The sequence below is a fragment of the Notolepis coatsorum genome (genome assembly GCF_963971535.1).
Source record: "Notolepis coatsorum genome assembly, chromosome: 18".
In the NCBI taxonomy this organism is placed as follows: Eukaryota; Metazoa; Chordata; class Actinopteri; order Aulopiformes; family Paralepididae; genus Notolepis; species Notolepis coatsorum.
Window position 1 is genome coordinate 17,322,807 of NC_140182.1, and position 26,406 is coordinate 17,349,212.

At 48.4% G+C, this 26,406-nt stretch overlaps 1 protein-coding gene across 1 annotated transcript in view; it reads right to left on the reverse strand.

The window, feature by feature from the left end:
* Window positions 1-26,198, reverse strand: part of LOC311245244 (leucine-rich repeat-containing G-protein coupled receptor 5-like) — a gene marked incomplete at its 3' end in the record, with an annotated part of 69,934 nt that extends 43,736 nt beyond the window's left edge. Inside the window, exons 1-2 of the mRNA XM_084335079.1 lie at window positions 26,098-26,198; window positions 10,000-10,071 (exon numbers count right to left, since the gene is read on the reverse strand). Coding sequence (XP_084191205.1) covers window positions 10,000-10,071; window positions 26,098-26,174 — 149 coding nt within the window. The 5' untranslated portion in view covers window positions 26,175-26,198. The remainder of the gene's footprint in view (window positions 1-9,999; window positions 10,072-26,097) is intronic.
* Between the last annotated feature and the right edge of the window lie 208 nt (window positions 26,199-26,406).

The window sequence follows — 26,406 nt, forward strand, 5'->3', positions numbered from 1 at the left end:
AAGGCGGCATGTCATTTTAACATGTTTAAAGGAACACGGCAACATTTTGGGAAATTAGCTTATCGTCTTCTCCAGAGAGAGACAAGAAGATACCAGTTTCCTCTCTGTGCGTTCAGTAGAAAGCTATCTGGCTGCACGTTAGCCTAGCTTAGCACAATGAATGGAAGCGGAGAGTCCAACTAACACCTCTCCCGAAGGCTAACCGGCCATGTCCGCTTCCATTCATTGTTCAAAGTTCATCCTGACTGGTAACATCACCTCCTGGTTTGGGAATAGCACCGCACACGACCACAGCAGACTACAGAGAGAGGCCCGTTCAGCCGAACGCACAATTGGAGCTGGGCTTCCCACTCTCCAGGACATTTACAACAAGCGTTGCAGGGCCGAGGCTAAGATAATAACCAAAGACTCTAGTCGCGTAAACAACTGCCTCTTTGAACTGCTGCGGAGTCTCATGGCCGGTACAGAGAGACTCAGAAGGAGCTTCTATCCCTAGGCCATCAGGATTCTCAATGACTCCATGGTCCCATCATCTACACTCATTGCACACACATCCCCATTGTAACTGAGGGGTACAATTCCCTGACTGTATTGATAAGTATGGTATCATTAAACCACTACCGCTTTATGTACTTTAATTACTGGCCATACAGTACATGATATATAAATATAATGAACACTTCCCACAATGAACCGGTTCTACACAAAGTTGTCTTTAAGTATTTATTGCAGCAAAAGGTACATAATACTTCTCTATTATACTTTGAATGCACTTGTAAGGCAAAGGAATGTGCGTAGGCAAATCAACAATGAATGTCCATTCTCTGGTTACGCAGGAGGTAATTATACAACCTGAATCTTAGGGAATTATATCTATGGTACACTAGTAATATATAGCGGGAGATACTGGAAGGGTCCCCCTGGTTGTAAGCCAGCAGGGGTAGAGGATCTGTCGGTAGTAGAGAGTCTGGTCAACGATGACTAAGGAGACTCCAAGTACAGGAGACGGTGCAATAGCCTCTTGATCCACAGACGAATACAGCTGTTCTCCGTAGACTGTAGCTCCACAGTGAAGAAAGCTAGCCGGCCTCAGGCTCTCTGAGGCGCGGACTCGACTTGGCTCCTCACAGGGTAAATCCAACACGTGCAGGCGTCGGCGATTCTCCGCTCCATAAATCACAGGACCAAAACAAATATAATCCAGCCGCAAAGGGCTATGTAGTCGTCGGGTAGATTAATCCAGTGTACATGTCCACACGGTTCTCGTCTAGGTCTCCTCGGGTGAAAGCGCCATGAAAGCAGCCCAGCCTGGATAAGAACTCTAGCTGGTACGAGGAAGCGTTGGTGATGCTGGTCACTGTAGAACTTTAGCCGCACGATACACTATACACAAATAGACTATTACTGACTTAATAGAAATATGTCGCACTCGACGGTATAGCGCCAAACTCTGACAATTCAGTTATTAATTCGCACGCGGTCTCAATGCTCTATTCTGGGGCCAAACAGGCCATACTTCACCGCACGGAGTATCGTGGGTGAGGCTTCAACTTATTGGGTAACTCTTAGACTAAGCGCTTCTGTATTCACCTGCGCCATATTTATATGCACGGTGAACAAACTAGTGCCAACGACATTTCTGTCTCGTATCCCTGGGCAAGGCCGGGCATGCACAGACATGTCTTGACGGTGACTTTGAACCTGACTCCGGAGACATGGCTCTGGCGCCTGTGGACCGCTGTCCAATAGGAGAATGAAATATTATGGTCTGTAGTAGGCTAAAGGGATATTCCGTGTATATGTACAAGGAATATACAAGGGATATCAAACGATATACAAATACTATGCAATATATATCAATCAATAAATATATATATTCGGTTTAATCTGATCCTTTGTAACAGCCGCCCCCTAATTAGTCCCACCTAATTAGCTAATCAGAGACAGATTAACCGCACTGTCCACTACTCAATGTCTGTTGTGAGGGGTCGGTCAGTTCACAAAGTCATGGGGTCATGGTCGTCATCGATAGTATCGGGGAGCCTTGGCAGTTCTATTAGCCTCGCCACGGGTCGGGTGTAGATCCGTCCTTGGACGAGCACTTCGGCTGCTCGGACCTTTCCGTCGGCACCGGTGATCACTTTGCTTACGCGGCCAGCCGGCCACATAGCTCGGGGTAGTGACTGGTCGATAATCATGACGACTGTTCCTTCTGTCAAATTGTCTCTCTCTTTCACCCATTTCTGGCGGGTCTGTAGAGACGGTAGATAGTGGAGTAGGAAGCTGTTCCAAAACTTGTCAGCCAATACTTGACTGTACCTCCACATTCTTCGGCCGTTCGCTTCTTCAGGCCTGTACATTGTCTGTGGTAGCGCGGGGTCCAGCCGCCCCATCAAGAGTGTGTTGGGGGTGACTGGGTCGACATCTGCTACATCACTTGAGACGTAACCGAGGGGCTTTGAGTTCAATACTCCCTCGATCTCCGTGAGGACTGTCATTAGGACTTCTTCCGCCACGGTCTGGGCCCCAAGCACGGCGTACAGGGCTGTCTTTATTGAACGTACTTCTCGTTCCCAAGTTCCACCGAAGTGAGGTGCGTTCGGGGGATTAAACTGGAAGTCAATCTGGGATGGAGCGAGGTGGGTCTTAAGTTCTGGGCCCATAGCTTGGAAGCTCTCTCTCAGCTCTCTTTCTCCGCCTTTGAAGTTTGTCCCGTGATCAGACAATAATATAGACGGTTTGCCTTTCCGCGATGTGAATCTTCGGAAGGCCATAAGGAATGAGTCTGTGCTCATGGTTGGAAGGAGTTCTATATGCATCGCTCGGGTGGTCATGCATTTGAATACAATACCCCACCGCTTCTCGGTTCCTCTTCCTTTCTTTATATACAGCGGGCCGAAACAGTCCATACCGGTGGAGTGAAAAGGCTTGTCGCCGAGTCGGAGGCGACAGGGAGGTAGGTCAGCCATCCGGGGTATACTGGGCTGCGCTCGCCACTTACGACAGTCTAGACAGGTTCGCTGGAAGCGCCGCACTGCTTCTCTCCCTTGTAGTATCCAATAACGACGTCTGATCTCCGCGAAGACTCTCTCTGCCCCGGCGTGATGCACATCCTCGTCGTATTTCTTTATGATCAGCTCTGTGACCTTGTGTCGGCTGTTTAAGACTATCGGGTACTTGACGTCATCCGGTAAGTCTGGAGCTCTCCGCAGACGACCACCCACTCTGATGAGACCATGGGCGTCTCTCTCGGGGGCTAGGTGGAGCAGTCTGCTGTCTGATGGGACGGGCTTTGCTCCCTGTAGACAGTCTAGCTCATCGGGGAACGAGTCTCTCTGGGCTCGTTGTAGTAGAAGAAGTTCTGCTTCTTCGTAGTCAGCTGCTGTAATGTCAGTAGTGAGCTGAACCTCTGGGTGGTGCCACAGGAATGTCTTTAGCTGCGCACTCTCTAGGGTGAGGCAATCGTCTATGTCGGGGTCTGTGGAGACGAGTGTGTTCAATCCACAGAACATAGATTTCTTGTTTTCGGCCTCCTCTTTACTCGCTTCCCGTGGGGTGGGTGTAGGCCACTCTTCTTCCGGGAGCTTGAGGAACTCTGGCCCGTCACTGTATAGGTTGTGACGGGTGAGGTCATCCAGGGACATTCCCCGGGTGATGACGTCAGCTGGGTTGTGTTTTGTGTCCACATACCTCCAGCTTGCTACTTCTGTTAAATCTTGAATCTCTGTGACTCTGACTCCCACGAAGACCTTGTATCTGCACGAATCAGACCGGATCCATGTGAGTACTGTCGTGGAGTCTGACCACAAGATTGTTCTTTGCACCGGAATGGTGAGTTCACGTTGGATTAACGTGGCGAGTTGCGCTCCTGCTAGGGCTGCGCAGAGCTCTAGACGCGGGATAGATTGTTGCTTGCGTGGGGCTATTCTTGAGCGAGCCAGGATGAAGGCAGTATGTATTTCTCCTCCCTCCTCTCGGGCACGCAAGTAGGCCACCGAACCGTAGGCTACTTCGGAGGCGTCGCTGAAGACGTGCAGGTCCATCTGGCACGTCTCCGGCCTCACTGTGGGTGGGAAGTAGCTGTGGCGTATGTTGACACCTGGGAGTGAGCTGAGTTCCGTCTCCCACTCTCTCCATGTGGATGCAAGGTGTTCGGGTATGGGGTCGTCCCAGCCCTGGTCCTTGTCCCATAACGCTCTTACAATCATCTTTGCCCTGGTGGTGTAAGGTAGAATACATCCCAACGGGTCATATTGTCTGGCGAGTGTTCTGTATACACTCCGTCTGGTGGTCGGTAGTGCAGTCGACCTTCCCTGCTCCTTGGTCAGGGGTGTGTGTTTATAATGGAGCGAGTCTGTTTTGAAGCGCCAGACTAGTCCTAATGTCATTTCTTGGGCTTCTCCTGGGATGGTCGCCATCCAGGTCTCGCTGCTTGCTGCCTTGTCCTCGGGGGAGAGGCTGCGCAAGACTTGCGGGTCGCTGCTGGCCCACTGCCTGAGATCAAAGCCGCCTTTGATCAGGGAGGCGCGGAGCTTGAGTAGAAGGGCCTCGGCTTCTTCTGGCGTCGAGACGCTTTGCAGACAGTTGTCCACGTAGAAACTATTTCCTACACTTTGTCGGACCTCTTCATCAGCTGCTGGGTCCTCTGCGACGTGTTTTTGCAGTGCAAACGTAGCACAGCATGGGCTGCATGTGGTTCCGAAAGGGAGGACTTCCCATTGATAGATGGCTGGTTGCTCATCCCCGATCCTCTCTCTCCATAGGAACCGCAGCAGGGGCTTGTCCTCCTCCACTAGTCTCACCTGCAGGAACATCCCTTTGATGTCGCCGCTGATGGCCACCTTGTCTTGGCGGAAACGTAGTAACACGCCTAGTAGAGAGGGGCCGAGTGTTGGGCCGGGCAAGAGCTCTTTATTCAGATTTTGTGATCCGATCTGGTAGCTGCAGTTGAACACAATACGATCCTTGCCGTTGTGGTGGACTTTGTGGTGCGGCACGTACCATGATTCGGTCGTCTGATCGGCCTCTTTAATGTCAATTTTCTTTATGTGTCCCGCTGTGATTAGCTTGTTAATCTCAGCGCGGTACACAGTCTCTTGAGCGGGGTCTCTGGCTAGGCGCCGCTCTGTGTTCAATAGATACCGCTCCGTCGCTTCTTTTGGGGCGTGGAAGGTAGGCATACCCTCTCGCCTCAGGAGTGGAGTTGCGTATCTCATCACTCCGTTGACTTTGACTCTCTTTTTCCCCTGCTCGAGGAGTGCTATAGTGTAAATGTCTTCCTTGGAACGAATGTCTTTCTTTTCGTTCTTAAAGGGCATTGTCTCTAGTGTCCATAGCCTCTCGACATGCTGTAGGAGGGTGGTGTCTTCTTCTGTCACTCTGGAGTGGAGGCAGTTAGTGGCTGCTGTTCGGTTAAGAGACTTAGCGAGGGGGCCTTGTAATGTCCATCCTAGGCGGGTCTCGACTGCTGCAGGACAGCCTCTGGGCCCTGTGTGGACCCGGTCAATCGGGACGATGAGGTCTGCATGGTCGGAGCCTATCAGCAGGGTCGGGGTGGCACCGTCTATGAGCGGTATAGGTAGTTGACGCAGGTGCACATATTTATCCATCAGCTTGGCGATGGGGTAGGTGTACTGCGACAGGCCTATTTCTTGGCTGGTGAAAGCATTAGTAATCCTATACCGTCTCTCTGGCTGCCCGCTTGCTGCGATAGTGAAGGAGACATTCTCGCCCTTTATCGTCTTTAGATCTCTTCTTATTGTCCGAATCGTCATCTGGTTTTCGCTCCCCCGCAGCCCCAGCTGGGCCGCAGCGGACGCGAGGAGAAGGGTCTTCTCTGACCCGTCGTCAAGGACGGCGTAAGTGTCCATGACCTTATCTTGGTAACTCAGTGTTACGCGGACCACCTTTAAGAGCACCCGGGCGCCCCCGCTGTTGGCGGGGTCAATGTACATAACACTTGCCTTTGTGCTGCTTGAGGGTGCAGGCTTTCTTCTGTTACTGTCGTGTAGGACATCTAGGTGGGCTCCGTCACACCGATTACACCTCTTCTTTAAGCGGCAATCGGCTGCCATGTGACTGCGCGCACATCGGTAACAGCGTCGGTTGGACTTTATCCATTGACTCACCTCGTCGGCGGTCATCTTCTTGAACGTGTCACATTGTGACAACCAGTGTTCCTTTTCGCAGTACGGGCACACCATCTTCCACTTCTCTTTCATCGAGGGGGTACTGTGGTTCTTGCTGCTCGGTACTGATTCTGATTGGTGCATGACGGTCACCAATCTTCGGCCATCGTTTGCTCTCCTAGGTCCCTCTCTGGAGCTTGGGGTGCTCCGCATGAACGTATCCAACCGTAGGCTGTTGACTTCTCTCGCCAGGAAGTTGGCTAGGTCTAGGAGGGATGGCTCGGGACCGTTAGGATCACGGTGGTCTCTTTGCCGCCTGAAGCGCTCTTGTCGGGCGGGCGGAAGCTTCTCTAAAATCCTCTCGACATTAGAGTTTGCGTACAGTTCGTGCATACCCCTTTCTCTTTGCGCCCCCAGCATCCCTACCAGGGATTGTACCTTGATAGACAGGTCATCTAGTGAGCGATTGTCTGTGGCTGGGGGTAGGCGGTCAATATGCCTTATCTCTTGTATTACGTAGTCCCATATGCGTCCATATCTTTGGTCGAGTGCTGCTAGAGCCGCTGTGTATGGGGTAGTAGAGGTGGCATAGGCCAGCGCTATATTGTGCGCTCGGGGCACCTTGAGGTGCTTCAGTAGGATAGCATACTTGTACGGTTCATCAGCTACATCGGACATCATTGTCTCTAAGCACATTCGTAGCTCCGTGTACTGTGCTCTGTTCTCGTGGGTGAAGTCCGGAAACGTCGGTGTGCCAATGTATGATGCCATGGATGGCTGGCACATCGGTGAGCGTTGGAAGAGAGGCCTCCTAGGCGAGTCTCCTCTTACGCCTCTTGGTGGGCTGGTACCTGCTGGGTACCATGGCCCGCGTATCCAGGTGCTGTTCCTCGGGGCTGGTCGTGCGTCAAGCTCACCCGTGAATTGAGTCGGGGGTCTGTAGCGCAGAGCCGCGGGGGTAGAGCCTGGGCTGTACTGGACCTCCTGGTCCTGTGGAGTACTGTGCTGCTGTCGGGCTTGACTCTCCTCCTCTCCCTCTTCTTCTTCCTCTGGCAGGTCCTCTAGATCCTGTAGTCGTCTATTTAGCCTCTCCGCGGTGTAGACCGTTTCTTCCTTGTAGCTGGGTCTCACTTGGACCGGTCGGGGAAGGGGTTCGGAGGGGGGTATAGGCTCTCTCTGGTGGTCGGGCTCAGGGTCGCTTGATCGGGTAGGGGAGGGTGCCCTTGACCCTTGTCTTGACGAGGCCCTGGAACCCCGTGCGGAGGGAGGGGGTGTTGCCCTGGTGATCAGCTGCTCCATTATCTGCGCTTGTAATCGGTCGCGCTCGGCTTCGCGCTTGGTGAGAGCGAGGTCGCGCTCTGCTTCTCTTTGGGCACCGGCGGCGGCGTGCTGGGCTTCGGCCCGGTCCCTTACCATATTCTCTTCCGTCTGAAGGCGTCTAATCTCTAGACGTATACGATCTTCTTCGCTCCGTTGCTGCGCCTGAAGGCGTTCTCTTTCCATGGAAGAATGTTCGCGCTCACTAAGCGTCTGTGCTTGGAGTCGATCGCGCTCTGTTGAGGCTGCTAGGCTGGCGAGGAATGCCTGTGCCAGCATCTTGTCCGCCTCGCTGGGGGAAGACGCTGGTTGAGGTGATCCGCTCCTGGCAGTACTCGTTGGAGATCTGTTCTCCTGTGGCGAGTCCTGGAGATCCATCTCCGGGGTACTCTCCTCTTCTTGTAGCGGGTAGAGTTCCATCCCTGGAGAGCTGTCTTTATCCTGGAGCTCTCCGGGGACTACTTCTTCGGTCTTGGCGGGGGGTAAAGTCATGTCGGGTCCCTCCTGGTCCCTACCGTGAGCTTGGTCAGTTACGTTAGAACCCACTAGGGCCTCTATTGGCGGGGTAGCCTGGTCGATAGGGTCGGACATAATTTTACTATCTACTTTTTCCGCGTTTACCGTCTGTAGAAAGCTAGGTAGTATATTGGCAACGTAATCCTCTAAGTACTGAGGTGTCTGCCGTCTACGCTGCGGGCGATCTACTTTAGGAGAACCGTTTTGTGGAGTGTTCATCACAGGCCATGTCAATATTAATACCACTATATTAATATTACACTAGTTACCCTCCGGCTCGAAGGACCAATTGTAACTGAGGGGTACAATTCCCTGACTGTATTGATAAGTATGGTATCATTAAACCACTACCGCTTTATGTACTTTAATTACTGGCCATACAGTACATGATATATAAATATAATGAACACTTCCCACAATGAACCGGTTCTACACAAAGTTGTCTTTAAGTATTTATTGCAGCAAAAGGTACATAATACTTCTCTATTATACTTTGAATGCACTTGTAAGGCAAAGGAATGTGCGTAGGCAAATCAACAATGAATGTCCATTCTCTGGTTACGCAGGAGGTAATTATACAACCTGAATCTTAGGGAATTATATCTATGGTACACTAGTAATATATAGCGGGAGATACTGGAAGGGTCCCCCTGGTTGTAAGCCAGCAGGGGTAGAGGATCTGTCGGTAGTAGAGAGTCTGGTCAACGATGACTAAGGAGACTCCAAGTACAGGAGACGGTGCAATAGCCTCTTGATCCACAGACGAATACAGCTGTTCTCCGTAGACTGTAGCTCCACAGTGAAGAAAGCTAGCCGGCCTCAGGCTCTCTGAGGCACGGACTCGACTTGGCTCCTCACAGGGTAAATCCAACACGTGCAGGCGTCGGCGATTCTCCGCTCCATAAATCACAGGACCAAAACAAATATAATCCAGCCGCAAAGGGCTATGTAGTCGTCGGGTAGATTAATCCAGTGTACATGTCCACACGGTTCTCGTCTAGGTCTCCTCGGGTGAAAGCGCCATGAAAGCAGCCCAGCCTGGATAAGAACTCTAGCTGGTACGAGGAAGCGTTGGTGATGCTGGTCACTGTAGAACTTTAGCCGCACGATACACTATACACAAATAGACTATTACTGACTTAATAGAAATATGTCGCACTCGACGGTATAGCGCCAAACTCTGACAATTCAGTTATTAATTCGCACGCGGTCTCAATGCTCTATTCTGGGGCCAAACAGGCCATACTTCACCGCACGGAGTATCGTGGGTGAGGCTTCAACTTATTGGGTAACTCTTAGACTAAGCGCTTCTGTATTCACCTGCGCCATATTTATATGCACGGTGAACAAACTAGTGCCAACGACATTTCTGTCTCGTATCCCTGGGCAAGGCCGGGCATGCACAGACATGTCTTGACGGTGACTTTGAACCTGACTCCGGAGGCATGGCTCTGGCGCCTGTGGACCGCTGTCCAATAGGAGAATGAAATATTATGGTCTGTAGTAGGCTAAAGGGATATTCCGTGTATATGTACAAGGAATATACAAGGGATATCAAACTATATACAAATACTATGCAATATATATCAATCAATAAATATATATATTCGGTTTAATCTGATCCTTTGTAACACCCATGCACAGACTCACTTTTAAACTAACACTCACCTTAACACTCACTTTAGACACTTTAACACTACATTATATTGATCTACTATTAAAGAGATCTGCACTACATTCATACCTAATTTGCAATTGCACCTTACCTCAATGTTTTGTACCTCATTTTCTGCATTGTACCTAACTGTTTACTCATCTTTACTCACTGTACTTAGACTGTACCTAGGTTGTACTTTAGATTGTATATTGTACTGTATATTGTATATATGTATATTGTATATTCCTCTTTACTTACTTTTTTACTGTATGAAGCACACTCTCAGCCGGGCTCATACATAACCAAGCATTTCACAGTAAAGTACGTGTATTTTATTGTGATATTTAATAAAGAAACTTGAAACTTGAACTTGAAACTCACAGCTCTTGGAGGAAGTGGAGGTGGGAGAGGGCGTTGGCAGGCAGCGCCGAGAGGTTGTTCATGCTCAGATCTCTGAACGGAGACAAGTGACAGAGTGTGTTAGCGAGATGCACCCGCAGCGGGACCAGACCCAGACTGCTCTCTTCACACGTCATAAATGTAGTCATACTTCCTGATGCTGAAGCAAAGAGTGAAGAGGGAACGTGGGAAGGAAACATCCCACAAAACCATCGACTTAAAGGTGCTGTGAGTGATATTTTCTTTTCTCCCATGGTCCCTCCGCTCTGCAGTAAACAGAAAATACATGTTCTGGTATCCCGTTACCACTTTATCCAACTTGGGAGAGAGAGAACTCCACACCAGAAATGGTCTGAGAAAAATAAATAAAAAAAAATATGTGCTTGAAACAAGTAAAATAACGTACTAGCAAATTTGACTTGGCAAGATTTCTTAAAAATATCTAGGGTTCTCTCTCCTGATTGGATTAAGTAGGAAGGGATACCAGAACATTTATTTTGTGTTTACTGCAGAGCGGAGGGACGGGGAGACCCATGTTACTGACCAAACATTCTATATCAGTGACGGCTGTCGGATTATAGGGCTATTTAACACGTTTTTTTTTTTTTTTATAAACAACGTTTTTTATTCAAAGATTACATTTACATTCATATCTTGCATACAGATGTCATGTCCTTTGTTTTTTCCTTACTGAATATCCCTCCCTCCCGCCCCACCCAGAAAAATAAAAAAGACAGTACAAAAGTAAATAAATACATACAAAATAAAATAAGACAAATACAAATTGTGAAATTAGGATCCACTTTAACAGCATATGGTACTCTTAAAGGATAAGTCTATTTGCTATGGATATAATGAAACATAAGTGCAACTCCAGGCCCGATACACAAGCCAGGTCGTATGACCCTAAATACGTGAGGTGGGAGATTAAATAAATACACACCCACTGTCCCCAACAACCCCAATCAACAGGTAAGCCTACTCAGTGAAAATTGTCCCTCCCCTACATGGCACTCGACATAACTTCAGTCAGGAGGTAACGGATCTATTCTATCTACATATGAGATTAGCGGTTGCCAATGTGTGTAGAATTTATCAGCTGATCCTCGAATTGTAAATTAAATTTTTTCCAGTTTTAGGAATGACATCACATCATTCAGCCATAATCTGGATGATGGGGGAGGTTCTGCTTTCCAATGCAAGAGTATCCTCCTGCGGGCAATCAGTGAGGCAAAGGACACTTTTAACACTTATTTTAACAAAGAAATACCACTTACAGCATATTTAAGCTGGTGAGACCGTCTTACGGTGAGGCCTATAAATAAATTAAAGAAAGTATCTATTGCTGTTTAATTCCACAGAGGGGTTGTGTTTCCTGATAATACACAACATAACCAATGACAGCGCCTTTTCACTGCCAGTACCAGAACTATGACTGGGCCCCTACTGGCCGGTCGATTGTCCGCCTCATCTCGCACGCTCCACCCAGCTGATCCATTACTTTGACCCAGTGTTGTAGTCGAGTCACTAAATCTCAAGTCCGAGTTGAGTCTCGAGCCCCTAGTCGTCAAGTGCGAGTCCAAGTCCGAGTCACCAAAGAAGAGCCCGAGTCGAGTCCCCATTACCTTAGTCCGAGTCCAAGTCCAAGTCATCAAGGTCGAGTCCACTCCACTCTGGCAGTCAAAGAGCTGACATACAAAAAAAAGTCTACATTATTAAACATAAATGACACAGCGGTCACCGTTTCAAAGGGAGTTTATTTACTTTGTGACACAATAGCCAAACAAATGCACTAGCCATCAATAGCTTATGCCAAATTATTAGGGCCTATTACAAAAATAAAACTGTATCAATTAACAAGGCCTCGTCTGCACCTTCCGAGTCCGAATCCAGTCAATGCTCGAGTCCAAGTCCAAGTCCGAGTCATCAGTGCTCAAGTCCAAGTCGAATCACAAGTCCTAAATCGGACTTAAGTCCTAGTCCTGGACTCGAGTACTACAACACTGCTTTGACCTAACAGTATAGACTTTGCCCATACAAACATTTGGTGTCACTGGACAAACATGACTGAGATAGAAATAAAAAGAAAATCTTTCTATGTGCCAAAAATGCAGAAAAGCCAGTCAAAGCTTTATGGCTTTTGGTATGAGATTTTTTTAGTATTGATGAAATTCTCAGATACTGGTACTGTGTTTTAGCCTGCATTGAAGGACCTTGGGTGGGAACAGGGTGGAAAGGAATCCCATCCTGAGCATGAGCGAAATAATAATAATAATAATAATTAATTACATATATAGCGCTTTACTAGACACTCAAAGCGCTCCCCACAATGTAGGGTGGAAATTGCCTCCTTCACCACCACTGGTAGCATCCAACCTTGGGCTACGCAGGCTCAATGGCTGCCATACCCTGGCACCCGGCACACATCACACACTACACAATGGCTGAACGGCTCAGGAGACAGGGATTGATATCAGCCGTGTGGATATGGTCAATTGGCCCGATATCACCGTTCTGTTGCATCTCCAGCCAGGGGCATGGAAACAAGCTAGCTGTTGTCCCGTACAAATGACTCGGATGGTAACAGCATCATACTAACACTTGACGAGGGGATTTGTTCCACTAACCACGCTGATAAAAGACAGATGAAGTGTGAAGGCGCGGCGTGACAGAGATCAGAGGCGGCGGTGCTCTCTCAGAGCTCCTTAACATTTCACTGCTAGCACAGGGATTAAGCAAGGTGTCGTGAAGCTAAGCAGGGTACTACAGCTGGAGCCCGGCCAACCGCTCCGTCTCCTTTAGCAACTGAAACATAACTGATCTCTTTTTGGCAAATGACCTCATTCGCAGGTGAGAGAATTCCTGCACTTCAAGCTGTTTGTGAGCTTGTCAGGTTGGTATCCATTTTTCCCTTCCAAATAACAATCACAGTCCACGCATTAATTATGAATTATTACAGTCAAATCACATTTAATTTGGACCTTTTTTTCCTTCTTCTAGGGACCCCTTTTTCTTATTAGCTGACCCCACTTGGAGTCTGTATGGGAACACTGCACATTGAGGAATGAATTTCAAAAACGTAAAGGTGCAATAGATGACATTTTTATGTAGAGTAATCGTTATTTAAATCCAGTGTTATGGTTTGTAACCGACCCCAATCGCACAACACAAGACAGGTATGATGGTTTGCCAAGAAACAGATATTTATTGAACAACAGGGAAAAACAGGGAAAAGGGCACTGTCCCTTTAAGGGAGAATCACAAATACAGGAATATAATATGAGGGGAAGGAAAGGTGCCTTTAAGAGGCGGGCAGGAAAAGGGAACACTAAGGGAAAGTAAGGGAACGCCTAAGGGAAGGTTAAGGGAACGCCTTGGGACAGAGGAACTAGAGACTAGGTAAACCAGGGACAAGGAGAACTAGGGAGAGAGGACTAGGGACTAGGAGAGCTAGGGAACAGGAGAAACGGGGAACTAGGGGAACTAGGGACAAGGAACTAGGTGGAACTAGAAGGGGAGAACTTGGGACCTGGAACTAGGTGGAACTAGAAAGGGGAGAACTAGGGAACAGGAACTAGGTGGAACTAGAAAGGGGAGAACTAGGGAACAGGAACTAGGTGGAACTAGAAAGGGGAGAACTAGGGAACAGGAACTAGGTGGAACTAGAAAGGGGAGAACTAGGGAACAGAGGGGACTGAGGCCCGCGGAGGCGGGCTGGGAAACAGGGAGGAACTGGGAGGACTGGTGGAAATCATCTGGGCCGCTCTGCAGGACAGAGGAGATAGTTAATGCACAAAAGGGAAAAAACAGAGCAGGTGCAGAACAGTCCAAATAACAAAGTGAACAAAGTAATAATATCTTCGTGTGACAAACACACAGGGGGAGATGTAAAGTCCAAAAATACTATTCTAAGTGAGAACCAAAAACAGAGGCATTACGCTGGGAGATGAAATGTCCAAACTAACTAACAGAGGCAATACGCTGGGAGATGAAATGTCCAAACTAACTAACAGAGGCAATACGCTGGGAGAGTGACATCACAATCAAAACTCACCCAGGCGTATGCGTAAAGGTAAAGGGGCAGCAGCGGGAACGGGGGCAAGGGCACTACGCTGAGTGAGTGACATCACAATCAAAACTCACCCAGGCGTATGCGTAAAGGTACGGGGACAGCAGCGGGAACGGGGGCAAGGGCACTACGCTGAGTGAGTGACATCACAATCAAAACTCACCCAGGCGTATGCGTAAAGGTACGGGGACAGCAGCGGGAACGGGGGCATCGCCACCGGGGCGGCTGGCTGTCCGAGCCGAGGGAGAGAGTGCTGGAACAGTGGCGGTGACGAGGGCATCGTCCACCGGGTAGCCGCTGTCGGAGCCGAGGAACAGAGTGCTGGAACAGTGGCGGTGACGAGGGCATCGTCCACCGGGTAGCCGCTGTCGGAGCCGAGGAACAGAGTGCGCGCCACACCTTGGTGTGCGCGTCGGAACAGGGAGCTGGAACAGTGGCGGTGGCGAGGATGTCGTCCACCGGGTAGCCACTGTCGGAGCCGAGGAACAGAGTGCGCGCCACACCTTGGTGTGCGCGTCGGAACAGGGAGCTGGAACAGTGGCGGTGGCGAGGATGTCGTCCACCGGGTAGCCACTGTCGGAGCCGAGGAACAGAGTGCGCGCCACACCTTGGTGTGCGCGTCGGAACAGGGAGCTGGAACAGTGGCGGTGGCGAGGATGTCGTCCACCGGGTAGCCACTGTCGGAGCCGAGGAACAGAGTGGCGCGCCACACCTTGGTGTGCGCGTCGGAACAGAGAGACGCATCGGGGTGCGTCTGCCAGGAGGAGTGTGCCAAGCACGAAGGTCTGGAAGATGCGCGTCTGTGCGCCGGTACGGAGGAGCGTGCCAAGCTCGAAGGTCTGGAAGATGCGCGTCAGTGCGCTGGTACGGAGGAGCGTGCCAAGCTCGAAGGTCTGGAAGATGCGCGTTGCGCGCTGGTCTGGAGAGCGTGCCAAGCTCGAGCGTCCTTGGAAGATGCGCGTTGCGCGCTGGTACGGAGGAGCGTGCCAAGCTCGAGCGTCCTTGGAAGATGCGCGTTGCGCGCTGGTACGGAGGAGCGTGCCAAGCTCGAAGGTCTGGAAGATGCGCGTTGCGCGCTGGTCTGGAGAGCGTGCCAAGCTCGAGCGTCCTTGGAAGATGCGCGTTGCGCGCTGTGGACTGGAGAGCGTCTGCGCTGGTCTGGATGTGCGTCAGGACGACAGCTGCGCGGGGGGTCTGAAGTGGATGACTGGGATGCCTCCCGTGGAAGTCTAGGGAGCGCAGACCAGTCCCACTCTCAGGCAACGGCGACAGCAGGCGAAGGCTGGAGCAAACATCTCGACGCCGGAGAATGGAACAGCATAGGCAGACAGAGGATCTCCCGAAAGAGTCTAGATGTTTAGAGAATATGACTCGGCAAGTATACAACACGACCCCACGCCAAAACGAGGGGAAGCGCCCTGGTATTTAAAGCCCACAGGGGGACTAATTAGCCTGCCACCACAGGTGCGAGAGATAATAGAATATCAAACAGGTGTGGCCACTAAGGGTAAGGAACGAGAGGGTGGGGGCTAGAGAGAGTGAGTAGGGAATTCCTAACAGTAGGCTTAAAGAAGACAGAGAATAGGGAATTCCTAACAGTAGGCTTAAAGAAGACAGAGAAAAGGTAGTGAGCAGCGGGCAAAACCTCACAGTATCCCCCCCTCCAACGGGAGCCACCCGGCGACCCAAAACAAATACAGACAGAGTGGCAGGGGGCAAAACAAGAGGTACTGGCCAAGCCAGCAGGGGAAGCCACCACAAGAGTGGGGCTAGCAAAAGAAACAGGGTCGCCGAGGGGTAACTAGGGTAGCAGAGGGGCAACTGGGGGAACTGGTCCAGAGGAACTGGGTCTAGAGAACTGGTCTAGAGAACTGGGCTAGAGAACTGGTCTAGAGAACTGGTTTAGAGAACTGGTCTAGAGAACTGGTCTAGAGGAACTGGTCTAGAGGAACTGGTCTAGAGGAACTGGGTCTAGGGAACTGGTCTAGAGCAACTGGTCTAGAGAACTGGTCTAGAGGAACTGGTCTAGAGGAACTGGGTCTAGAGAACTGGTCTAGAGCAACTGGTCTAGAGGAACTGAGGGGCAAGCAGGGTAGCAAAGGGGTAACCATGGTAGCACCGGGAAAGGGCTAGCAGAGGGAAGGTTGCTGCCAGGGCACTGATAGCTACAGGGCCTATGCTAGCTGTACTGCTACATCAACATAGAGGCTGCGCAAGCTGCCGGAGCCAGGCTAGCAGAGGGAAAGGGTAGCTGCCAGGGCACTGATAGCTACAGGGCCTATGCTAGCTGTACTGCTACATCAACATAGAGGCTGCGCTAGCTGCCGAGCTAGGCTAGCAGAGGGAAAGGGTAGCTGCCAAGGCACTGATAGCTACAGGGCCTATGCTAGCTGTACTGCTACATCTACATAGAGGCTGCGCTAGCTGCCGGAGCTAGGCTGGCAGACAGGGCTGGACCAGCATGAGAGAACAAGCTAGCTGGAAGGACAGTCCTAGCTGTGGGAATACTGACCTTGCTAGCTGAAGGGCAGTCCTAGCAGTGGGAGAAACTACACAAAAAAGTGGAGGCCATGCAGAGGGACCGGGTTAGCTGCTTGGGCCTGGCTAGCTACAGGGCCTATGCCAGCTGCAAGGCTGCATTAACATAGAGGCTGTGCTAACAGCCGGGGCCAAGCTAGCAGACCGGGGCCATGCAGAGGGAAACTGGGTTAGCTGCCAGGGCATGGCTAGCTACAGGGCCCATGCCAGCAGCAAGGGCTGCATAAACATAGAGGCTGTGCTAGCAGCCGGGGCAAGACTAGCAGACAGGGGCTCTGCTGAGGGACTGGGTTAGCCGCCAGGGCATGGCTAGCTACAGGGGGGTCAAACAGGGCAAAACGGGAAGCAAACAGGGGAGCTAACCGGGGAGACTAACAAGCTAAACAGGGAAGTAACAGGCTAACAAGGGAGCTAAACAGGACTAACAAGGAAGCTAAACTGGGCTAACAGGGAAGCTAACAGGGCTAACAGGGGAGCTAGAGGGGACAAGAAAAAAAAAAGGCAAACTCAACATACACAGTCTGTGCTGGCTGGGGTCGTAGACTTGGTGGGGTCGTACTGTTATGGTTTGTAACCGACCCCAATCGCACAACACAAGACAGGTATGATGGTTTGCCAAGAAACAGATATTTATTGAACAACAGGGAAAAACAGGGAAAAGGGCACTGTCCCTTTAAGGGAGAATCACAAATACAGGAATATAATATGAGGGGAAGGAAAGGTGCCTTTAAGAGGCGGGCAGGAAAAGGGAACACTAAGGGAAAGTAAGGGAACGCCTAAGGGAAGGTTAAGGGAACGCCTTGGGACAGAGGAACTAGAGACTAGGTAAACCAGGGACAAGGAGAACTAGGGAGAGAGGACTAGGGACTAGGAGAGCTAGGGAACAGGAGAAACGGGGAACTAGGGGAACTAGGGACAAGGAACTAGGTGGAACTAGAAGGGGAGAACTTGGGACCTGGAACTAGGTGGAACTAGAAAGGGGAGAACTAGGGAACAGGAACTAGGTGGAACTAGAAAGGGGAGAACTAGGGAACAGGAACTAGGTGGAACTAGAAAGGGGAGAACTAGGGAACAGGAACTAGGTGGAACTAGAAAGGGGAGAACTAGGGAACAGAGGGGACTGAGGCCCGCGGAGGCGGGCTGGGAAACAGGGAGGAACTGGGAGGACTGGTGGAAATCATCTGGGCCGCTCTGCAGGACAGAGGAGATAGTTAATGCACAAAAGGGAAAAAACAGAGCAGGTGCAGAACAGTCCAAATAACAAAGTGAACAAAGTAATAATATCTTCGTGTGACAAACACACAGGGGGAGATGTAAAGTCCAAAAATACTATTCTAAGTGAGAACCAAAAACAGAGGCATTACGCTGGGAGATGAAATGTCCAAACTAACTAACAGAGGCAATACGCTGGGAGATGAAATGTCCAAACTAACTAACAGAGGCAATACGCTGGGAGAGTGACATCACAATCAAAACTCACCCAGGCGTATGCGTAAAGGTAAAGGGGCAGCAGCGGGAACGGGGGCAAGGGCACTACGCTGAGTGAGTGACATCACAATCAAAACTCACCCAGGCGTATGCGTAAAGGTACGGGGACAGCAGCGGGAACGGGGGCAAGGGCACTACGCTGAGTGAGTGACATCACAATCAAAACTCACCCAGGCGTATGCGTAAAGGTACGGGGACAGCAGCGGGAACGGGGGCATCGCCACCGGGGCGGCTGGCTGTCCGAGCCGAGGGAGAGAGTGCTGGAACAGTGGCGGTGACGAGGGCATCGTCCACCGGGTAGCCGCTGTCGGAGCCGAGGAACAGAGTGCTGGAACAGTGGCGGTGACGAGGGCATCGTCCACCGGGTAGCCGCTGTCGGAGCCGAGGAACAGAGTGCGCGCCACACCTTGGTGTGCGCGTCGGAACAGGGAGCTGGAACAGTGGCGGTGGCGAGGATGTCGTCCACCGGGTAGCCACTGTCGGAGCCGAGGAACAGAGTGCGCGCCACACCTTGGTGTGCGCGTCGGAACAGGGAGCTGGAACAGTGGCGGTGGCGAGGATGTCGTCCACCGGGTAGCCACTGTCGGAGCCGAGGAACAGAGTGCGCGCCACACCTTGGTGTGCGCGTCGGAACAGGGAGCTGGAACAGTGGCGGTGGCGAGGATGTCGTCCACCGGGTAGCCACTGTCGGAGCCGAGGAACAGAGTGGCGCGCCACACCTTGGTGTGCGCGTCGGAACAGAGAGACGCATCGGGGTGCGTCTGCCAGGAGGAGTGTGCCAAGCACGAAGGTCTGGAAGATGCGCGTCTGTGCGCCGGTACGGAGGAGCGTGCCAAGCTCGAAGGTCTGGAAGATGCGCGTCAGTGCGCTGGTACGGAGGAGCGTGCCAAGCTCGAAGGTCTGGAAGATGCGCGTTGCGCGCTGGTCTGGAGAGCGTGCCAAGCTCGAGCGTCCTTGGAAGATGCGCGTTGCGCGCTGGTACGGAGGAGCGTGCCAAGCTCGAGCGTCCTTGGAAGATGCGCGTTGCGCGCTGGTACGGAGGAGCGTGCCAAGCTCGAAGGTCTGGAAGATGCGCGTTGCGCGCTGGTCTGGAGAGCGTGCCAAGCTCGAGCGTCCTTGGAAGATGCGCGTTGCGCGCTGTGGACTGGAGAGCGTCTGCGCTGGTCTGGATGTGCGTCAGGACGACAGCTGCGCGGGGGGTCTGAAGTGGATGACTGGGATGCCTCCCGTGGAAGTCTAGGGAGCGCAGACCAGTCCCACTCTCAGGCAACGGCGACAGCAGGCGAAGGCTGGAGCAAACATCTCGACGCCGGAGAATGGAACAGCATAGGCAGACAGAGGATCTCCCGAAAGAGTCTAGATGTTTAGAGAATATGACTCGGCAAGTATACAACACGACCCCACGCCAAAACGAGGGGAAGCGCCCTGGTATTTAAAGCCCACAGGGGGACTAATTAGCCTGCCACCACAGGTGCGAGAGATAATAGAATATCAAACAGGTGTGGCCACTAAGGGTAAGGAACGAGAGGGTGGGGGCTAGAGAGAGTGAGTAGGGAATTCCTAACAGTAGGCTTAAAGAAGACAGAGAATAGGGAATTCCTAACAGTAGGCTTAAAGAAGACAGAGAAAAGGTAGTGAGCAGCGGGCAAAACCTCACATCCAGAGCTTTTAGGAAGGTGCAGAATAATAGTATAAATAATGATTGATTCATTTATTTGTTTATTATTTATTATTACAGTTTTGCGGGTCCAAGATGAATTCCCCGCATGGAATGCACTTGATTGGATAAAGGACATGCTGGTACTCTAGAGATCTAGTGGCTGAATCATGTTATCTATATAGCACCTTTAAACATGACGCATTGAGAATAATTTAAGATAGGATAAGATAAGATAAACCTTTATTCACCCCTGTGGGAAATTCAGGGGTGCGGCATAGCAGCGATAGGAGAGGGAGAGGAGAGGGTACAGGCAGGATAATAATAATAATAATAATAATAATAATAATAATAATAATAATAATAATAATAATAATAATAATAATAATAATAATAATAATAATAATAATAATAATAATAATAATAATAATAATAATAATAATAATCCAATTGTAACCCTAATAATTGTAATCAAATTGTTATTTGAGGTCCCAGATGTTTCCCAAATGTGCTCTGCAGCTGCTCTCCCACAGTATCCACAACTTCAGTCTCACCACCCGTGTTGCCAATGGAGCCAGTCCAGGGTTTGTGTTCTGGTGACATCACAGGTTTGAATCCTGGCTCTTGTTTCAAGCCTCGGGCCTGACTTGTTTCATCCCCTTTCATCCAGACATAATGTGAATTCCACTTCAATGCTACGGTCGAAAGATGAACAAGCACCTCAAGTACTTAATATGAATTAATGGTTGATATTATTATAGCCAGTCAGAAGCTGTAATGTTAGCGTATTGTCTGTCCACTGTGATATACTTCCATGCATGTTGAAAAAATAAAAAATTGAGAGTGAGATTAAGAGGAGAGTGTGGTTAACCAGTATAATCACACTGGTTAACCACATATAATTGAAAAAATATAATTGAGCATATTCACACAGTGGCCATTTTGCGCTTGTGTCAGGCTCAGGTTGGGTTTCTTTCCATCCTGAATATGGCCAATGGTGCCTGTCCCTTTGATCCTTTATAAACAGGGTTGGGTAAGGTTATTATAATCCGTAAGAGTATAATCCGTCACATAATACTAATAACATGCTTAGAATTGTAATTAGTAGAATTGTAATCAGTAATCAAACTCAGTAATCCGGTAATTTACAGTTAGGGTATTTTTTGTATTACTTTGTCATCAATATCCATAGGATTTGAAGTCAAATAGATTTAAAGGGGAACTATCTTATAAATGGCCTTTTTCAGTGTTTAGCATTGTTTCCTAGCTATGTGGACTTATATTAATATGATCTATGTCTCTAATTCTCATATTGGCGCATTCTTCCAATTCTCCTCTCACAATATTCACCCTCACTGAACTGAGTCATCTGAAAATGTGATGATTTGTGATGTCAGAGAGACACCGCTGCATGATAATGTTCAGGCGGCGCAGTGGTTTAGGTGCCCAGCCTCAAAACGGCTTAAGATCTTGAGGTAGAAAAATGCTGTTTTTGAGGACTTGATTAGAAATACAAAACAATTAATTAAAAAAAATAAAAAATTACAAAGGTGTTCCATAAACTCACATGAATTGTGTAAAAGTGCCCAAATAGTGAAAGAAATAGTAAAATAGTTCCCCTTTAAAGCCACAATCCAGTTTTATTTTCATAAATTAATCTAAATCTTGGGTATAAGTAGGTATGTTATTGAAGAGTTTGACTTGTATGTTGAAAATAGTTTTTTGGGAATTTTCTTAAAGCACCACAACTCAAACCACAGGACTTTACTTTAATATTTGACTCAAACATTTCACATGTGAACGAAGCTTTTATAGCTCTGTTTATAATGCAGTGCATTTTCAGGTTTAGCTGTTATAAGCTATCAATCTAATCTTTCTATCGATTCCTAGGGTTAAAAAGAAATCCGCCGGCCACAGAGCCTTTGTCTACCACGCTCCCTACCTGTGGAATAAATTACCTGCTGTCGTCAGGGGCGCCTGCTCTGTCGAAGCTTTTAAATCCCTGCTTAAGACCCATCTTTTCTCTCTCTCCTTCAACCTACCCTGATCTCACCTGGTCGGGGACTGACCCTTAGATTAATCTGTCTAGTTTAGTTAGGATGTCTATTTGCTCCCATGTCTGCTTTTCTGCAAACATGGGAGAATCTTTTTAACCTCTGTCTCTGTCTCAACCGGTCCCATGGAACAGCTTCATACCGCCTTCTGTCTGGCCTGCAGTGCTGAACCTTCTGAGCGGCTTCTCCTGCCCCCCGGGGCATACGGCCCTGAGCTATTGTCTTGTATCTTATCCTGTATCCATACGCTTGCAGTAGTTCTATCTATTACTCAATTTCACAATTTTCTTATATACTATGATTCCACTGTCACCATGTATGCATATGCTCACTACATGTATTTATTGCTCCATCTCTGCCCACTACAAACATGGGAACTCTCTAACCCCTGTCCCAACCCCCCCACCATTCTCTCTGAGTCATTGTCTCGTAGTGCTGACCAAGGTGGCGGATGTCTCAGGGTCTTGCCCAAGATTGCAGTGACTGTTCTACGTGCACCACGAGGCCATGGATCAGCTTGTTACCGTCTTCTGTCTGTGGTCTGTCAACGTGGTTCAGACGTTCATTGCTGGGTTAAGTACTTCTATTCTATTCACATAATATGCTTACTACATATATCTATTCTATTCACATATATTCTTACCACTTGTATCTATTGCTATTGATTGATTGATTGATTGATTGATTGAAAAGTTTATTAACAGATTGCAGAATGGGTACAGTACAGTACAGCTCAATACATACTATTGTTAAGAGGATGCAGACCTGAGAAAGACTTTCGTCTTGTTTCCATCAGGGTCCTCCATTTTCAATTCATCATATGACACACACGACATACAGATAGACAGTACTGCTACATCTATACATTTATGACATACCAGATTTTCAAATACAGTACTGTTTGTGATACTAAAAAAATCCAGAAAAAGAGTGTATATACATTTGACATAGAAACTGTGCATTGGGGGAGGTTGGGTAGGTGGGGTGGGGCTGTACATTGGAGGTGGGGGGGGGGGGGGGGGGACACACTGTACATTGGAATACTGACCTACATTTGACATAGAAACTGTACATTGGAGGAGGTTGGGTAGGTGGGGTGTGGTTGGGTGACGCTGTACATTGGAGGTGGGGGGGGGGGGGTTGGGTACATTGGAATACTGACAAAGCCATGCTTGGTCTTTATTGTACAACTGGGTTAGGACATTTGTAGGGGCCAGTTTTGAATTGCAGTCTCCCGTAGGTGTTCTTTGAGAGTGTTTTTGAAGGTGGGTAGTGATTCACATTCCTTTACAGCTTTGGGTAGGGCGTTCCACATTGTTGTGGCATAATTGCGAAACGTGTTTAGTCCCTTGTTTGAGCCGAATCTGGGTTTTACATGATTTGTGGAGCTCCCTCTGGTGTTGTAATCGTGGTATTCACTGACCTTTGGGAAGTATTTTGACACATGGGTACCTTGGTTGTGTAGTGTATCTTGTAGACCAGGCCCATTTCAAGTTGCTGTACTCTGTCGTCTACTCTAAGCCATCCTAGGTTGGCAAAGTGTGCAGGGGTGAGGTGGGTTCTAGGAGTCAGGTCAAGCAGTAGTCTGACTAGTTTGTTTTGAGATGTTTGTAATTTGGTTTTTAGTGCCTTTGAGGTGCTTTGGTACCATGAGGTGCAAGCATAGTCGTAGTACCCTTGAATGAGTGCTCCTGCCAGAGTCTTCAGGGTATTCTTGTTTACCAGGGAGGAGATCCGGTACAAGAATCGAGTTCGTTGATTGACTTTTTTTATTACATTGGATGCCATTTTGTCACAGGCAAGATTAGCCTCTAGGATGGAACCCAGGTAGGTAATTTCATCTTTCCTTGTGACAATATTGTCACCCACTGTAACTGAGAAGCCGTCGGTCTTGCTGAGTTTGTTATTTGAACCGAAGAGAATGGACTCTGTTTTGCCCATGTGTAATGATAGTTTGTTGTCGGCGAGCCATATGCAGATTTTGCCTAGTTCCAAGCTGAGGGCTTTTTCAACCTGTAACTTGTTCTTGTCAGTCTATGTCCGCCCATCACAATCACGCAAACTGTCTAACGCCTGTCCCGGCTCCCTGTCTCCCTGTCTCCCTGTGAGTGGCTGTCTCGGAGTGATGACCGGAGTGTTGGACGTCCTGTGATGAATACCGGGAGGATGCGACCCTATCTGTGCCGCCCCTTAGCCTCAAATAGATCCGCTATCAGCTCTATCTTTAATCTTTCAAAAATGTTCAGTTGCTATCGCTATCAGCTCTATCTTTAATCTTTCAAAATGTTCAGTTGGTATCGCATGCACTTATCTGTGTTTCACTACACACATGAGTGCATGCCTACCAACTGTTCACATGTTTTATTGCAACACTACTATCACCGACATCTAAGAAGGGAGATCCCCCCTTGAATGGCCCTTCTAAGGTTTCTCTCCTCCACATTGCCTGTGGTGAATTTCTTCCTATTGCTAGGTTTTAGCGAGTTTTCCTTACCTTCGTCTGGGAGTGCTGCATTTATTAAAAAAAATATTTGGACTTTATGGTGTTCTTGTTTTGTTCTTGACTTATTGTGATGTTTCTTCTTGACTTGTTTAAAGAAGACGTGTCCGGCCCATGGGGACATTAACGTGTGATGTCGGGCCTAACGTGTGTTGTCGGCTATTTGATTTGATCAGTTCTTGTATGAAGCTCAGTCGTTACACTGTGAAGGGTAAACGATTCCTCCAATACCCTATTTTGTTTTTCAATGATGGGTCTCCCCTATTTGTTTACATTTTAATTGAGGACTGGGCCTTTAAAGACTGTAATTTGAATAGTCCTACCATTATTTCCATATGTGTACATGTTTGTTTGACGTTCGCATCTATTCAAATATCAATGATGTCACAATCAAAACAACATCTTCCCATTTGATGATATTCACATCTACTCAAATATCAACAATGTCACAATCAAAAGACATCTTCCCCCGTCAAGTATTTCAACAAGTAATCTATTTTTTCAGAAGTATCTGTAACCAATTACAGTTATCACGTTCCAGTAACCAGATTACTGTCATTCTGTCACATGTAGCCTGTTTGTTACTCTTCCCTGCGTATAAAGAACCTCAATTGGATTCAGCTTTTTCCTGTCATGAATGTCGGTGGGAATCCATAGCATTTCCTCCCAGAAGTTAAAAGTTAAAAGTTTATTTAAGGATGTTTAAAGAGAGGAAATCATCTGTAGACTGACCCTCCTGGCAACAGGCTAACTATCTTAGACAGCAATTGACAAGTCATAGTGTCAATAGAAAGATAGATCTAAAAAATAATGTACCGGATACACATAATGCACCTTTGAAACAGAATCATAATTCATAATCATGTGCTTGGTTAAAAAACTATAGGCTACTGTGGGATAAACAACAATAGTGGGGTTTAATTATTTTTAACATTACAACTGCGGCTGCTCAGAATGTACATTTTAATTATCTTGATGAAAGCAGAAAAGATTGTGAAATGTTATTATAAAAGCACCTCATCTTTATATCCCTGTACAAGGATTCATATACTATACAGTCATTTACTTTTATTCCGTTTTTTTTTTTTATTTGGATCAGAAGATGTAGAAGACTAAATCATAAGATGTAATCATTATAAAACGGCTGTAGTGAACTTGGTTAATATGTAGGTGTACTAGTAGAGCCTCCTGCCAAATGTTGTCAGACATGATTTCCAAATATACGGAAGATGTGTCCAAATAATTAATGGATAGTTCCTTCAATCCAGACATGCTAAATTGAATTAAAAAGTGGAGGACGTTTTGTCTTTTATAAATTTCATCCGTTTTTTCTTTTAAAAATGTTGGCTGGATTGCTTTGTTTCTTGTGGATGTAACACACACACACACACACACACACACACACACACACACACACACACACACACACTCACACACACACACACACACACACACACACACACACACACACACACACACACACACACACACTCACACAAACACACACACACACACAAAGAGATCTTAATAGGAGAGATCGTATAACAGGTGTTGTATGTATGATTATATAGAATTCAAGCACTGAAACATCCCCAAACATTTCCCTATCACTTTATAAAAGCAGTTTCCAGATAGTGTGAGTAACTTCTTCTCGGAAAAAAAAACCGCAACAACTTAATAATAATTAAATACATCCACTTTACACAATGATGCAGAGTTGCAGACATGCAAACGATACCCACTTAAAACGCACTTAAATGGCTCATTTACTTACAGGTACGACGTAAAGACGCTCAGGTTAGAGGGGATGTCCCCGAGACCGAGGTCCAAGCAGTCAACGCGCCAAAGCATCCCGTCATTCTCCCACCTACAGTGAGACGGGCGCGCAACGCTCCGGGGCTTGGTCCCAGTGGTCCCAGTGGTCCCAGTGCCATGCCCGGCTCCTAGCAAACATGAGCAGATAACGGCAAGGTGATACATCATCATCATATCTATAACTTCCTAAACAATGTCCTGCTGTTAGTCGACGGCCACACGCGGCATTCTAGAAGTGATGTGCGAGTTGTAAGCCAACTCTGTGGCG